The sequence below is a fragment of the Nerophis ophidion genome, linkage group LG23, assembly GCF_033978795.1.
Source record: "Nerophis ophidion isolate RoL-2023_Sa linkage group LG23, RoL_Noph_v1.0, whole genome shotgun sequence".
NCBI lineage: Eukaryota > Metazoa > Chordata > Actinopteri > Syngnathiformes > Syngnathidae > Nerophis > Nerophis ophidion.
Window position 1 is genome coordinate 5,420,228 of NC_084633.1, and position 17,538 is coordinate 5,437,765.

The window sequence follows — 17,538 nt, forward strand, 5'->3', positions numbered from 1 at the left end:
TCTGGTGTTTAGTGCAGCATGTTTAGCTGTTCCTCATCCTCTAGTCCTTCAGTAATATCACTTTAAAGAATGTCAATGTTACTGTTGCTTATTTTCTTGCCATGGAGGCTAGGATTAGTTAGCCATCATCTCACTTGCAAAAACTTTGCCACGGCGTGGTCTCGAACCCACAATTTTCCTGCAGCAAGATCCATCAACACTCAGGCTGGCAGTATGCCAGAACAACCCCCCGCTTCACGCCCATGCAACGCTGCAGCTGCAGACTATTGGCTATCAGCGCACCTGGTAATAATCAGGGGGATAGCATAAAGACCAGTCGACCCTTGGAATGAACGCCGGAACGTCGTTAACTCATCGTAGTACGTAAGTCTCTGGCTTGCTTCCTGTTGTCCTCGCGTTCGTTCTCTTCGTCCTCCTTGTTCCCTCGTCTCATGTTCCTTGTTTCTCCCGCAGTACCCGTCTTGTGCCGTGTGCTCGAGCTCTCTGCCTCGACCAAACTCCGGACTTAGGACTGCCTTCCTCGATCTTTGACCCTCACTTGGACACGGATCTTGTCGCTTCTCTCCTGCCCTCGACCACTCTGCCTGCTTACGGACACCCTCTTTGCCTCGTTCTCTTGGTCTGCCGAAAGATTCATCCATCACGCACGTACAATATAGTCTGGTATTATTCACATGGTTAAAATCACACATAGTCCTGCATCAAACAGAGTAGCATACACATCCCACTCACTCATCAAAGGTTACAATAAACCGGGTAACCGGAGTTTCTTCGTGGTGTCGTCCCCCTTCACCCCCCCACGTACATAACAGACATTGAGTTGAGAAAACGGTCATTTGCTTATCTTTGTCAAATATGCGTCACGTGACTAGAATGTGTGATTTTAACAATAACACAATAGTATTAAAAACTCTATTGTCAACTAAATTTACATCATTTATATCATATATCTAAATAATATACCCAAAACTGCAAACACTAATTTTAAAAGATAAAATAAAACTGATATAATATACCATAGTTTGCAACATTTCTTTGTTTTAGTCAAATGACACAAAGCAATAACTGTTTAAAAAAATTCTGAATTACTGTCATTTCTTTTGATTTGCTTGTCTCTACCTGTTGAAATATTTCACAGACACATTAACGAAACTGCAGACCTTAAGTTTGAACAGCGCCGCAAAAATTCTGCAAAACTCCTACCCCGGGTTTAAGACCGACTTGTTGTGTTTTAGGCCTTTTTTAAAAAGGTGATGCTAATGATGCTAACAATGTAAACAGCCAACATGCTAACAACAGATGTGGTACATTGTAATATAATGGAAGCATATTTTGATTCAATCGATGGTTGCTAAATTGCAAAATGACCATGTGATATGCAAAATGCTAATTGGCTAAGGCTAGCATCAATAGAACGTACCAGAAGTGCAGTACCTGGACAAGTGGAAGGAGAGAGCTGATTGGAGGGGAGACAAGGATCACAGCAAAACACAGGTGTACTAATGATGGAAAAAGGTGTAGACCATGGAACAATGAGCACATGGAAAACAAAGACAGCAGAAAACAAGGTAAATAAGTGTTATATATAGTGTGACTTGAGTGAGCAAATAAATTATCAATATGCAAATAAATATCTCATAAAAGAAATGTTGAATTTCTTATAATGCTTTTTAAATGTACAACTAATATGAAAACCCTGATAAAATGTTTCCAACATTCTGGACATGTGCTTATCAACATCCTGTCTGGTTGATATTAATAAACCACAGGAAGCGACCGTTTCTTTCACAGGTGTTTTGTAATATAGCCAACAAACAAAGAAATATTGTAAGCCAAGAACACAACGGATAAAAGATACACGTTGTCACCAGGACACAGGCAGATGCCTGGGGCCCCCGGATTTCCACGGGCCCCCAAACGTTTGAAAAACGATGATTAAAGTTTCCTTCTATTTAAAACAAGTATTTACTTTTTCTGTCTTAATTTATGTATTTAAAAATACTTAATCAAAGATGACTGTTGCGACAGATCCCCTCTCCCTTCTCACGCAATGGAGTATTACACGTTATTTACTGCACATGTGCAGACTTGTTTGAGGAAGGCATTCTGAAACAAACTTGTTGGCGCGGTTGGGAAAAGCTTACCATAGTGGAGCAGAGAACAGAAAAAGGTGAGAAGAAAATAGTTTTAATTGATGATTCAATGACACTGAATGTACTGTAGAATTCAGGCGTCCCCAATCCCGGGTCCGGGGACCAGTATCGGTCCGTGACGCATTTGCTACCTGGCCGCACAGAAACATTAAATCATTTATAAACGATTGCATTTTCTCCAACTTAACTTTCGCCTGTCCCACGAGACACACCAATAAGATTGTTTATAGATGTACAATAAAACCCCGCATAGGAAGTTACAATTTGTTATATTTGTTTTAACTTGGCATCTGGTCAGGATGCCACCCGAACGCCTCCCTAGGGAGGTGTTTAGGGCACGTCCAACCGGTAGGAGGCCACGGGGAAGACCCAGGACACGTTGGGAAGACTATGTCTCCCGGCTGGCCTGGGAACGCCTCGGGATCCCCCGGGAAGAGCTAGACGAAGTGGCTGGGGAAAGGGAAGTCTGGGCTTCCCTGCTTAGGCTGCTGCCCCCGCGACCCGACCTCGGATAAGCGGAAGAAGATGGATGGATGGATGGATTTTTGACATGTTACAATGCACATTAATGAACATATCAAATATAAATGTGACACATTGTAGCCAAAGGCTGATTTCCATCTGCAGTCCCCAGCAGGTTACCATCAACCTGCTGGGGACCTCATTGCAAAGTAACCAGCCCCCCAGCATTATAATGAGTTGTATTTTTATTGCACTTATTTTTGCTGTAATTATCTGCCACAAATGGAAAGCCGGTCTCTAAAAATAATGCCTACATTAAATCGGTCCGTGGTGCAAAAAAGGTTGGGGACCCCTGTGCAGATGCTCTACAACAGCACCAGTCAGAGGGCGTTGCTGCCTGTCAGGATGCAGAGGTGAAGTGGAAAGTGGCGCTTTCATCACAAACATGTGAGTAATGGTGCGCTCAAAATGGTAACCTATTGTAACTCAGGGTATGGTATAATATAGCGCTAGCTCAGTTGAAAGGCACGCTACATCAGTGTTGTTCTCAGTGCTACCTTCAATACCGTTGATCAGAACATTCTTTTAGATTGCATCAAATCATGTATTGGTATGTCATGTTTATCATGTTTAGCTACTACTTCACTAAAACAATTACAAGGTAAAGAGCAATGGGAAATAATCAATAAAATGGTGCACGTAACACATTGAATGGTGAAGAGAAAAAAGGCCACCTGAAGAGAGTGCCTGGGTCCATCTATCCAGCCATCCATCTATTTCCACATATCCGAGGTCGGGTTGCGTTTACAGCAGCTGAAGCAGGGAAGCCCAGACTTTCCTTTACCCAGCCGTTTTGTCCAGCTCCTCCCGGGCGATCCCAAGGTGTTCCCAGACCAGCCGAAACGTTCCCTGGGTTTTCCCTGTGGCCTCCTACTGGTCGGACATGCCCTAATCACCTCCCCAGGGTGTCGTCCGGAGCGCATCCTGACCAGATTCCTGAACCACCTCATCTGGCTTTTCTCGATGTGCAGGAGCAGCGGCTTTACTTTGAGCTCCTCCCGAATTACAGAGCTTCTCACCTTATCTCTTAGAAAGAGCCCCGCCACCCGATGGAAGAAACTCATTTGGGCTGCTTGTACCCAGGATTTTGTCTTTTCGGTCATAACCCAAAGCTCATGACCATAAGTGACGAAGGGAACATAGATTGACTTGTAAATTGAAAGTTTCGTCTTCTGGCTCAGCTCTTTCTTGACCACGACGGACCGATGTCCGCATCACTGTAGACGCCACACTGATCCGCCTGTCGATCTCACGATCCACTCTTCCCTCACATGTGAACAAGACTCCCAGGTACTTGAACTCATCCACTTGGGGCAAGATCTCCTCCCCAACCTGGAGTTGACACTCCACTCTTTTCCGCGCGAGAACCATGGACTCGGATTTGGAGGTGTTGATTCTCATCCCAGTCGCTTCACACTTGGCTGCGAACCGATCTAGTGAGAGCTGAAGATCCTGGCCAGATGAAGCCATCAGGACTACATGATCTGAAAAAAGCAGAGACCTAATCCTACAATCACCAAACCGGAATCCCTCAATGCCCTGACTGCGCCTTGAAATTCTATCCATAAAAGTTATTTTGCGGACCAAGCTCTGACACCGAACATACAGGAAGGGGTCCATCACAATCAGACAGTCCAATACCCCATACTCTCAGAGCACTCCCCACAGGACTTCCCGAGGAACACGGTCAAATTCCTTCTCAAAGTCCACAAAGCACACGTGGACAGGTTGGACAAACTCCCATTCACCCTCAAGAACCCTACCGAGAGTAAAGAGATGGTCCACAATTCCATAACCAGGACAAAAACCATACTGCTGCTTTTGATCCCAGGTTTGACTATCCGGCGTAGCCTCCTCTCCAGTACAACCGGGAAGGCTGATTTGTGTGACCCCACGATATTTAGAACACACCTTCCGGTTCCCCTTGTTAACGAGAGGAACCACCTTGCAATCCAGAGGCACCGGCCCCGATGTCCACACAATGCTGCAGAGTCTTGTCAGCAAAGACAGCCCCACAGCACCCAGAGCCTTAACAAACTCCGGGCAGATCTCATCCACTCCTGGACCCCTGCCACCGAGGAGTTTATCAACCTCGGCAACCTCAGCCTCAGAAATACGAGAGCCCACCACAGATTCCCAAGGCACTGCTTCTTCATAGGAAGACGTGGAGGTGGGATTGAGGAGGTCTTCTAAGTATTCCCTCCACCGATCCACAGCGTCCTGAGTTCAGGTCAACAGCACACCATTCCCACCATATACGGTGTTGAAATTGCACTGATTCCCTCACCAGAGGCGGCAGATGATGGTTCAGAATCACTTTGAAGCTGTCCAGAAGTCATTTTCCATGGCTTTGCCAAACTCTTCCCATGTTGTACCTGTCCTCTGGGGTCCCATGAGCCATGAGCACTTTCTAGTACTCCGTCGAGGGAATCCAAAAGGAGTGGGTATTCTGAACTGCTATTTGGTGTATCAGCACAAACAACAGTCAGGACCCGTGCCCAAACCTGGGTTAAAATCCAACGTACGGGCTTTGAACCGAGGGACATCAAAAATTGCCACTGCGGCCTGTCTCCGCTCACTGCTCACAACACCAGAGTGAATGGTTAATCTAGCAAATTTAATTCCAAAGCCTTACACCAGCTCGTTACATTTTAAGGAGGTTTTATGTGAAAGAGGCAACACACCACGAAGAAAAATAGACTGAGTCTGCAGTATCACGTAAAATAGTAACTGGGACTTTTACATTGCTATCAGTCAGTGAGGCAGCACCCTTCATAATAAAAGGGGAATAAACAGCTTGATCCGCACACTCACTTTTGAAGGAATAGGGCACTGAAGGGGCCTTTACCAGAACTACTGGTTTTGATTTGGTTCACTTCAACAAGGGACAGCTGTTTATTAACTGCCTAGGTTTCTTGCAGTATTTTCACATGAGCCTTCAATCAATCAATGTTTATTTATATAGCCCTAATTCACCAGTGTCTCAAAGGGCTGCACAAACCACAACACAAACCACGACGACATCTTCGGTCAAGCCCACATAAGGGCAAGGAAAACTCACCCCAGTGGGACGTCGGTGACAGTGACAATGATAACTATTAGAAACCTTGGAGAGGACCGCATTTGTGGGCAACCCCCCTAGGGGACCGAAAGCAATGGATGTCGAGCGGATCTAACATGATACTGTAAAAGTTCAATCCATAGTGGATCCAACACAACCGTGAGAGTCCAGTCCAAAGTGGATCCAACACAGTAGCGAGAGTCCCGTCCATAGTGGAGCCAACAGGAAACCATCCCAAGCGGAAGCGGATCAGCAGCGCAGAGATGTCCCCAGCCGATGCACAGGCGAGCAGTCCATCCTGGGTCCCGACTCTGGACAAGCGGTCCATCCTGGGTCCTGACTCTGGACAGCCAGTACTACATCGGACCCCTCCACAAGGGAGAGTGGGACATAGGAGAAAAGGAAAAGAAACGGCAGATCAACTGGTCTAAAAAGGGGGTCTATTTAAAGGCTGGAGTATAAAAATGAGTTTTAAGGTGAGACTTAAATGCTTCTACTGAGGTAGCATCTCAAACTGTTAACGGGAGGGCATTCCAGAGTACTGGAGCCCGAACGGAAAACGCTCTACAGCCCGCAGACTTTTTTTGGGCTCTGGGAATCACTAATAAGCCGTAGTCCTTTGAACGCAGATTTCTTGCCGGGACATATGGTACAATACAATCGGCAAGATAGGCTGGAGCCAGACCGTGTAGTTTTTTTATACGTAAGTAGTAAAACCTTGAAGTCTCATCTTAAGTGCACAGAAAGCCAGTGCAGGTGAGCCAGTATAGGCGTAATGTGATCAAACTTTCTTGTTCTGGTCAAAAGTCTAGCAGCCGCATTTTGTACCACCCGTAATCTTTTAATGCTAGACATGGGGAGACCGGAAAATAATACGTTACAGTAATCGAGACGAGACGTAACAAACGCATGGATAATGATCCCAACGTCTTTAGTAGACAAAATGGAGCGAATTTGAGAGATATTACGGTGATGAAAGAAGGCTGTTTTAGTAACACTCTCAATGTGTTACTCAAACGAGAGAGTTGGGTCGAAGATAATACCCAGATTCTTTACCGAGTCGCCTTGTTTAATAGTCTGGTTGTCAAATGTTAAAGTTGTATTATTAAAGAGAAGTCGGTGTCTAGCAGGACCGATAATCAGCATTTCCGTTTTTTTGGCGTTGAGTTGCAAAAAGTTAGCAGACATCAATTTTTTTATTTCAATAATACACGCCTCCAGCTGACTACAATTCGGCGTGTTGGTCAGCTTTAGGGGCATGAAGAGTTGGGTGTCATCAGCATAACAGTGAAAGCTAACACCGTATTTGCGTATGATGTCACCTAGCGGCAGCATGTAGATGCTGAAGAGTGCAGGGCCAAGGACCGAACCCTGGAGAACTCCACACGTTACCCTAACATAGTCCGAGGTCACTGCATCCTGTCAGTAAGATAGGAGTTAAACCAAGACAGGGCTAAGTCTGACATACCAATTCTTGTTTTGATACGCTCTAATAAAATATTATGATCGACGGTATTGAAAGCAGAACTAAGATCGAGGAGAAGCAACATAGATGACGCATCAGAATCTATCGTTAGCAATAGATCATTAGTCATTTTTACGAGGGCTGTCTCCGTAGAGTTATTTACCCTGAAACCGGATTGAAAGGTTTCACATAGATTGTTAGACGCTAAGTGTTCATTTAGCTGCTCTGCAAAAAATTTTTCGAGGACTTTTGAAATAAAGGGAAGGTGAGACACCGGTCGGTAGTTTGCTATGAGGTCAGGATTGAGGTTAGGTCTTTTAAGAAGAGGATGAATAACCACTTTTTTGAATGCTAGGGGAACAGAGCCAGAGGAAAGTGATACGTTTATAATATTTGGCACTGATAAACCTAATAATACAAAGCGCTCCTTGATAAGTTTCCCAGGAAGTGGGTCATATAAACATGTTTGTTTTATTCCATTTACACGTTGTAACAATTCTTCTGTTATTTCATCAAAACGAGAGAAACTATTTTAGAGGGCAGTATCCGCCGTATACACAGTCGTATCTGTATTAGTAGAACCCGGTTGTAGCTGGGACGCATTGTCTTTAATCTCCTTTCTAATGAGTTAAATTTTCTTATTAAAGAATTTCATAAAGTCATCTGCCGAGTGGGTGGAGCTACTGGAAGGAGTCCCTTGTTGGGTTAGCGATGCTACTGTACTAAACAAAAATTTAGGATCGTTTTTATTAAGGTGGATGAGATTTGAGTAATATTTAGCTTTAGCTAAGATAAGCATGCGTTTATAGGTTATTAAACTATCACTTCATGGTTGATGGTAAACCTCAAGTTTAGTCGCGCGCCATTTGCGTTCCAGGTTTCTACATGATAATTTATGAGATCTAGTTTCTTCTGTAAACCATGGGGTACGCCTTGTTGGAGCCTTTTTTAACTTCAGCGGTGCTATACTATCAATGGTTTCGCGCAGGGTGTAGTGAAAGTTGTTAGTGAGGTTATCAATAAAGCCCACATACTTTGGGAATGGTGCCATTACCGAGGGCAGTAGGTCTGCAAGAGTTGTCGTTGTGGCAGCATTAATGTTGCGGCTGCTATAGCAGTTGTTATTCTTACAAGCTTGCCGAACATGAGTCCGAACCTCGTATTTTATAAGGTAATGATCTGCCATTACTTTAGTGTACGGGAGTATCATAACTTTGGAAACGGTGATACCCCTGACAAGCACTAGGTCTATCGTATTACCGTTGCGATGCGTGGGTTCATTTATTATTTGTGTAAGACCACAGCTATCAATTATAGTCTGGAGCGCCATGCACGGTGGGTACGATGGGGTATCCATATGGATATTAAAGTTCCCCATTATTATTATATTATCGGAATGCGTCACTAGATCAGCCACGAATTCTGAGAATTCATTGATAAATTATAGGGCTCTGGGGTGCGGTAGATAACAGCCAGGTATACAGGCAGCGGTGTGACAAACCTCATAGTAAGCACCTCAAACGATTTATATTTATTATTTAGATTAGGACTAAGGTTAAAGTTTTCGTTGTATATTAGTGCGAACCCCCCCCCCCCCCCCTTTTAAGGGGACGGGCAATATGCGCAGTCGTATAGTTAGGAGGAGATGTCTCATTTAGTGCAAAAAAGTTGTCTGCTTTAAGCCAGGTTTTGCTGAGACCGATGACGTTAAGATTGTTGTCTCTAATGACCTCATTAACTAATAACGTTTTGGGAGACAATGATCTTATGTTTAAAAAGCCCATATTATAGGTAGTGGGCTGTTTTAAGGAATTTTTGATCAAATAATATGTAGTAGCAATATTAATAATATTGCGTTTATTATGCGTAGTGCACTTAAAATAATTACGACCATATTTAGGAATTGATATGAAGGGAATTTTCCGATTGTTTGCTTGGTGCTGCGATAAACTGAACGCATCATAATTCGCCACCTCAGTAGAACACATGTCCAACTCTGACACAGTCATAGCAGAAAAAAACTTGTTTCTAACTTAACTGACTCCTCACCCAGACTAGCAGGCTCGCGTCTTTTATTTAAATCCAGCTTCAGGATGGAAAGAAGCGGTGTTCTGTGGGGATTAGCCTTTTGCTTTGTTGTTAGCCCCGCTAGGCATCCGCGCTTCTGCTTTCGATCACACCGCTTACGTGTCTTCCGTTGACGGTCCCCGCTGGTACTATACTCCGCTGCATTATGAGGCCGCTGGATGTAGCCGGCGAAGTATTCCCATGCTAGCGAGGTGGTCCAACGTAGTGAAGTGAAGTATATTTATATAGCGCTTTTCTCTAGTGACTCAAAGCGCTTTATATAGTGAAACCCAATATCTAAGTTACATTTAAACCAGTGTGGGTGGCACTGGGAGCAGGTGGGTAAAGTGTCTTGCCCAAGGACACAACGGCAGTGACTAGGATGGCGGAAGCGGGAATCGAACCTGCAACCCTCAAGTTGCTGGCACGGCCACTCTACCAACCGAGCTATACCGCCCCGCGCATCTTTCAGTCCTAAACGGCCCGATCTATCCACATCCAGAATCGTCTGTCGGTCGTAAGTGATCACGGAGCGTCCACGCTGTAAGCCAGCCATGAAATTTGCAGAATTGTCCGGTATTCTTTGCCAAATGTTTTCTTTCTCCCATGAGCGTCTATAGCCGTAGCCCGTCAAGGCGCCGCCATCTTGGCTTACTTTAACTGTGCCATCAGTAGGCTAAATGAACCTCTTCAACATGTGCCATAGTTAGATGGTGCCACATGTTGCCTACTTATGTGATGGTGCGTGATTGGACCATGCTGCAACGGAGAAAAGGCTTTATTGAAAATTCCTTTTTGGGTCAGAACATACTCGTCAGCTAAAATAGCAGCAGACATAGTATTAATTCTTTGTACCAAAATGGTTATTCTTTGTGCATCTTAACTCTAAGAAAACGGAAATGTTGATTATTGTCCTGCTAGAAACAAACACTTGTTTGCAATCACCATTTTGAATTTCGATAAAACAATTGTTCCAAGAAACTCAGCAAAAAAATCTCGGGATTATTTTTGACCCAACTTTCTCATTTCTGCATCACATTAGGAATGTCACTATAACACCCATAATATCATTAAAATCAGAGTCAGAATCAGTTTTACTGACCAAGTGTGTTTAACACACAATTAATCTGACTTGAAGACTGTGTACTTTATTGTAAGAAATGTGTCCCATTATGTCCACTTGTGACTTAGAGATCATTATACATGCATTTGTTACGTCTTGTATTAATCAATGTAACGTATTTTTCTAGGGTCTCCCCGTGTCCAGCTTTAAAATATTGCAGTTGGTACAAAATGTGGCTGTTAAACTTTTGACAAGGACAAGAAGGTTTGATCATATTACGTAGATACTGGCCCACCGGCACCGGCTACCAGTACACTTAAAGCGCGACATTAACGTTTTGTTACTGAGCTACAGAATACCAAACTATTTAGCACCATCACATCTTGCTGATTGTATTGTGCCGTATGTTCCGTCCTGAAATTTGTGTTTCAAGTACGCAGGCTTATTAGAGACCACAGAGCCCTAAAAATGTTTGCAGGCATTATCATCCCCACAGCATGATGCTACCACCACCATGCTTCAGTGTGGGGCAGGTATTGGGCTGGTAATGAGCGGATTCTGGTTTCCTCCGAACATGACACCTGGCATTCATGGTGAAGAATTTAATCTTTGTCTCATCAAACCAGAGAATTTTGTTTCTCATGGTCAGAGTCTTTCAGGTGCGTTTAAGCAGACTTTTTACGAATAAATGGCTTCCATCTGACCACTATACCATAAAGGCCTAAATGGTGGATTGTTGCAGAGATGGTTGTCCTTGGAGAAGGTTCCCTTCTCTCCACAGAGGAATGCTGTAGCTCTGACAGAGTGACCATCAGGTTCTTTGTCACCTCCCTCACCAGACCAACATGTAGCGATCAGAATTATTTTTCAGGTAGCGGAGTGGAAGTGGTGTTTCTTTCTTTACAAAAATACTCAAGTAAAAGTAAAGAGTATGTTGTGTTAAAACTACTCAGACAAGTACAATTATCCCAAAAGTTATTTGAGTAAATGTATAACAAAATAATGTAGCACAAAACTACCTATCTCTGGTTATGCATCCAAACACAATCAAGACATTAGAAAGCAAACCGGAAAAAATATCAAATCTCAAGGGAGTTGCCTGAGAAATAATTTTTGAGGAACAGCTTTTTCCTGTGTTCATTTTTTTTTTTTTTTATATAACAGTATTTTCATTGTAAACACATTATGTTCTATCACTGTGACAGCTATTACTACCGGTACTTGGACTTCTGGGGTAAAGGAACGCAAGTCACAGTTACATCTGGTAAGTAATTCTTACGTCCTTTTGAGAATTTTTTTATTCTATATTTGAAAAGTTTTTGTATTAGAATGCTCTTACTTTATGTCACTTTGGTACTACTTGGACTACTGGGGAAAAGGAACCCACGTAACAGTTACATCTGGTAAGTCAATATTTGTGGTAATTCTATTCTACTGGAAAGGACAAGTACATTACTTTAATATTTCTGATGTAGTGCAATAATTTGTTGATATCAAGTAGTTTCAGTATTCTAACAGTTGAATTAGACCTATTTGCCTATCTTAAGTAGCCAAATATATGCTAAAATCTCTGAGATATTACATAATTGAAAAAAAACCCCACCTAAAATGAGTATGGTGGCGCTTTGGCGACTCATATCTTCTTGGTTGTTTGACAGATTATTATAGCATATCGTTGCAAAATGATCTATCATCGACAGCAACAGAGTCTTATGAAATAAGACAATGATTATTTTGCTTGAATTTGAGTTTCTGCACTGTGATATCTTTAATAATCAAATAGGTTTCGTTTTTCTAAGCTTTTGAGTGAGCTAATCTATCTATATATATATATATATATATATATATATATATATATATTATAAAGATGTTTTCCAATGTTGAGAAAATGTTTACTCAAAATGTCAAATGAGAATTAAATAATTTGTGACATGTAAAATATAATAAGGTCTATTGTGCAATTTGATCTACAATTTAAATATGGTGTGTCATCTTTTCACCATTTTCATGGAATTGTATCATAACCGACTACTTATTTTCTGTTCATACAATTTAAATATGGTTTAATATGTGTCTTCCCTTTACTATTTTCATTTAATTTGATCTCAACTGACAACTTGCTTTTCTTTTCACAGGCACACCAGCCCCACCCACTGTCTTTCCTCTGATGCAATGTGGCTCCGTAGCGGGAGACATGGTCACTCTCGGCTGTCTGGCCACCGGCTTCAAACCCCTTCCACTGACGTTTGCGTGGAGCAAAGATGGGGCCGATTTGTCTGACTTCATTCAGTATCCTTCAGTGGAGAAGGACAACCTTTACACGGGAGTCAGTCAGATCCGAGTGAGGCAAGCCGACTGGGACAGCAGGGCCAAATTTCGATGTGTCGCCAAACATTCAACTAAAACTGTTGATGCCGTGATTACAAAAACAGAAGGTAAGAGATTTTTACAGCATATGTACTATGAATAGGTACAATGAATGTGACAGAGATAAAGGTAATCACAGTAATGTGCTGTCACGTTGGTAGTATATTTGGATTTGGTGTATTTGAAGTCGTTTAAAAAATATATATTGGTTTTCAGATTCCCCGGTTTTAGTATGATTCAAAGTGGGTTATTTTGTATTCTACACAAAATAACCCACTATTGAACCAAATTAAGTTTTAGTGTACAGTAAAAGTCAAACAAGAGCCCTAGAAGACGTATTTCTAGACTGTCACTGAATGCACCATGCTGCTTGTAGCTCATCCTTGTCAGTAGTCCTCCTAAAAAGTAAAAGTGATGTTAAAAACTATACATGTTTTTAAAAATATAATTAAGCTCTGCAAAAACTGTTTTGTGTAAATATCTGGAATGGGGTAATTAGAATTAGATGATTTGTTTATGTAAAACAATGTTTACACACAACACGTTTACCTGAAAATTTCACATTATTTCATACTATCCATACAAATGTTATTGTTGGTGCTAAAGCCAACAGTAAGGTGGAAAGAAAGGTCTGACTCTTCCTTGTGCAGCTGCTTACTCTGCCTTGTCAAATAATTGTTGCAGCAGTTTATTGCTTGCTTTTTGTTTAATCTACGCTTGCTTGTCTCACATGCAGGTTGTGTACGATCTAATCTTGCTGTTTTAGTAGTGTCGACCCTGCAGAAGCCATGAGAATTAGCATTCAAATGACGTTTTGTGTTGTGTATATATATGTGTTGTGCAGACATATACTTAATATGTTCGTGTTTCAGAGTCCTTTTACAAGTTGCCAACTCTGAAAGTGTTGGCCTCCTCTCATGGTCAAGATGAGGCTTCAATCGTCTGCTTTGCCAAAGATTTTTCCCCAAATGTTTATGACTTCAAATGGCTGCATAACGAAGAGGACATCTCCCACGAAATAGAGCAGGTCATAACTTTGTCTAAGGCCAGAAAGACTGCAAATGGGACAACGCTTTACAGCGCGGCGAGCCTCATCACGCTCAAGTCCAACGAGTGGTCATCTGGCACCACTGTAAGGTGCAAGTTTACGGGGAGGGACGCACATGGAGATGTGTATATCAACTCATCTGTGAGCAACATGCGCGCCGCAGATTCATCAAGTGAGTACTTTTCCATTTGTTTATTTTAGGCTGTGTTCACACTTTGGTTAAATCAAACTGATTGCAAACAAAGCATGCAAAACTTACAAATATGTAAATCTCTGTGTGTGACAACAGGGTGTCTGTAAAAATTAGTGAAGTCAAATGATTCATTATTCAAATCTAATTAATCCCACTTTTGAATTGGAATGAAATATAATTTTTTACCTGCTGCATTATTTAAAAGACCCTAAAAAGGCCACCGAAATTGGGCACAAATGTATTTTTTAACATGACAATGACAAACAGCAACATTTTAAAATGTTGCTGTATGTAGGGTGTATTTCTGAAATTAAAAATGCCAGAGAGCACACCAGTCGGAGTCCTCTCACTCATCTCTCTCCATGAATATACCAACCCACGCATCTTTCAGGTAAAAATTCACGGTAAAGGAGCATGTGCGGTCAAAATAAATTGCGTGATTAATCTGTGTATACGCATGATTAATGCAATTCTTTGGTTGATGATTCACATGACTTAACTTGTTACATTTAACAGCATTAGTTTAATTATATTTCAACGCCAAAAAATAATTTGCTAAAATTGGTGTGAATCAATCATCAGGAATCGGGTGCAATACGTTTGGGGTACAACAAAAAAAGTATGCCACCTTTCAGGTAACCATCTGCATTTAAAGTCAAGGAACATGTATGCTTAAAATAAAATGTGTAATTAACATGCATGCACCCATGCTTAATGCACTGTTGTGATTAATCACATGATTTAACTGCCCTAGTACAAATAAGCTGGTAAAAATAGCAAAGTCTAAAAAAAACCAACTATTTTTGGTTTGAAATAATTGAGTTAGGTCAATAAAAGTGTCCAATCAAGTCTTTCAATGCATATATTTTGGTCCGAACAACCAGTGTGAACGCGGGCTAAAATGCAACACACTCAATGTAAATCACACAACGACCTTGAAAAAGACTTCCTGTCCATTCAACAGGCGAAGGATGCCCGGAGGCGGATGTCGATATACAGATCAGCGGCCCCACAATGGAAGACATCTTTCTGAACAAAAAAGGCACCGTGATATGTCAGGTCAAAGCTAGCAGGCTATCTGTGCAGAGTATTTTGTGGGAGGACCAAGATGACAACGAGATGGCCGGGACCTTGAAAAGCACCCCGGAGAACGATTCGGGCCCATTTGAGACCCGGCTTGACATCACGTATGACGAATGGAGCACAGGGATAGCGCGCACCTGCGTGGTGAAGCATTCAAAGATTGCGAACCCAGTGAAGAAATCCTATAAAAGAACTGCTGGTAAGAAAACTGTAACTGTTTGATACTACTTCCTGTGGTCAAATGTTGTTCTGTCGCACTTGCAGGTAAATCAACTCAAAATCCTGCGGTGTTTATGATGCCTCCAGTGGAACAAACTGATAAAAATATGGTTACCCTGACTTGCTTAGTGAAAGACTTCTTCCCCCAAGAGGTTCTGGTGTCTTGGCTTGTCGATGACAACCCTGTAAACTCCACATACGTCACCAGGACCACCCAACCTGTACAAAACCAAGGCGTGTATTCAGTCTACGGCCAGTTAACGCTCAGCCTTGATCAGTGGAAAAGGAACGGTGTGGCGTACTGCTGTGCCATTTACCACCAATCTTTGGCCAACACACCCAATGTCCTTGTCAGGTCCATTTCATACAGAACCACCGACAACGTCAACATGGACGACCCCAAAGTGTGCAAGGCCCAGTAGATGTGTTCTGTGTCACTCTTGTCTTCTCTTCTTTGCTCTTGGTTGTTTGCTGCATGTTTAATGATATTGTGTGTCCATTTAAAATCAAAATAAAAAAAAAAAAAATCAAGTTGCAACTGTTGTATGTCGCAAGCTGTTCATGTTGTGGTTATTTTTAGCTACGTGTGACTTGCAGTGTCACTAATCATGCAACAAGGATTAATAGTATGTTGGGGTTTTGAAAGAGAGTATTAAAGTCCTTACTCGTACAGATAGGTGGTCTGTGTGACTTGTCTTAGTACACGTCTTCTGGGTCTTGCCCTAACAAACACAAACAAAAGAGAGATCATGTTTTAAAGACACATACTGAAATAATGGAGTCTTTCAAAAGGCAATTCAGGGTCTCCAGTTATATAGCACTAATTGTAATCATAAAATCAACATTATAGGACACATTTGTTTGTATAAACACATAATACAGTATGAGGCTTAATAATTACAGTATGTATTGAAGTACTACTGTACATCCACCAGACTTCCTGGTGGAGATGAGCCACCAGTGGAACAATGCGGTGGAAGCAGAGCAAGATAACATGGGGAACACGGCGCTCACCTTCATCATTCTCTTTCTCATCACGCTGCTGTTCAGCATTGGAACAACTGTCTTCAAGGTAATAATACAACTTTTGTTTTTGAGTTGAGCACTTAACTGCACCTTTACACATTGTAGGTTAAAATAAGTCTGCAATATTTCTAAAGAACATTGGTTGACGGTACACATTTTATACAGTATTGCACTTTTTGGGGAATTTGTCCATCAATCACAATCTTTCTGTGAGACCAAGACACACGTCATTCCCTTTTCTTTTCATACTAAATAGTAAAAGACTGCTCGTAAAAAGCGGCTAAAAATACAGGTAATTGTGATACGATCTATTTCACCATATACTGTTGGATAAGCTCAGAGCAATCGGATTCGATAAAACCTCATCAAGCTGGATGCAATCTTACTTGGAGAGGAGGAAACAGGTGGTAGAGGTGAACGGCACCGTGTCCCCCCCCCCCCCTCTCAGTAAGCTGTGGAGTCCCCCAAAGCAGTATATTAGGGCCTTTACTGTTCCTAATATACGTAAATGACATGCCATCAGCATGTGACTGAATTGTTCCTGTTTGCGGATGACTCGGCCCTGCTGGTATCCGGCAAAGACAAGTCACAGGTGGAACAAATCCTCAGTGCTGAACTCCTTAGTATTTACACCTGGCTCGCTGACAACAAGCTATCCATACACTTAGGTAAAACGAAATCCATCCTATTTGGGTCCCACATCAACCTTGTGAAAGTCAGTGACTTCACTATAAAAGTGGATGACATTGTTATCATCAGGAAAGATGAGATCACCTACATAGGTTCCATTCTAGAGATTGATCTTTCCTGTGATTAAATGGCAACTAAGGTAACCAAAAGTTCAACCAAAGAACGTGATTTCTCTACAAAATCTCCTCTCTGATCAACAAAAGCACCTTGTTGCTTTAGAGAGGGGGGGTTGCCCACATCTGAGGTCCTCTCCAAGGTTTCTCATAGTCAGCATTGTCACTGGCGTCCCACTGGATGTGAATTCTCTCTGCCCACTGGGTGTGAGTTTTCCTTGCCCTTTTGTGGGTTCTTCCGAGGATGTTGTAGTCGTAATGATTTGTGCAGTCCTTTGAGACATTTGTGATTTGGGGCTATATAAATAAACATTGATTGATTGATTGAAGATTCTAGCGGGAACTCTCGTTCAACTCTTTTTCGATTACGCTTGCACCTCCTGGCACCCCAGCACCTCTAAAACCCTCAAATCTAGACTCCAAACATCCCAGAACAAGCTAGTCAGGTTACTTCTAGACCTGCACCCC

General features: G+C 42.2%; 1 protein-coding gene across 3 annotated transcripts in view; it reads left to right on the forward strand.

Annotated features, from left to right (window-relative positions):
• The window catches only part of LOC133541832 (immunoglobulin mu heavy chain-like), a 36,302-nt gene that overhangs the window by 9,169 nt on the left and 9,595 nt on the right, over window positions 1–17,538 (forward strand). The window contains exons 3-5 of one of the 3 annotated variants that reach the window (XM_061885473.1): window positions 11,684–11,734; window positions 12,467–12,747; window positions 17,314–17,322. In XM_061885473.1, coding sequence (XP_061741457.1) covers window positions 11,684–11,734; window positions 12,467–12,747; window positions 17,314–17,322 — 341 coding nt within the window. Of the gene's footprint in view, window positions 1–11,471; window positions 11,596–11,658; window positions 11,735–12,466; window positions 12,767–17,313; window positions 17,323–17,538 lie in introns of those variants that run through there. The other 2 variants (XM_061885471.1, XM_061885472.1) reach the window with 2 other exon arrangements.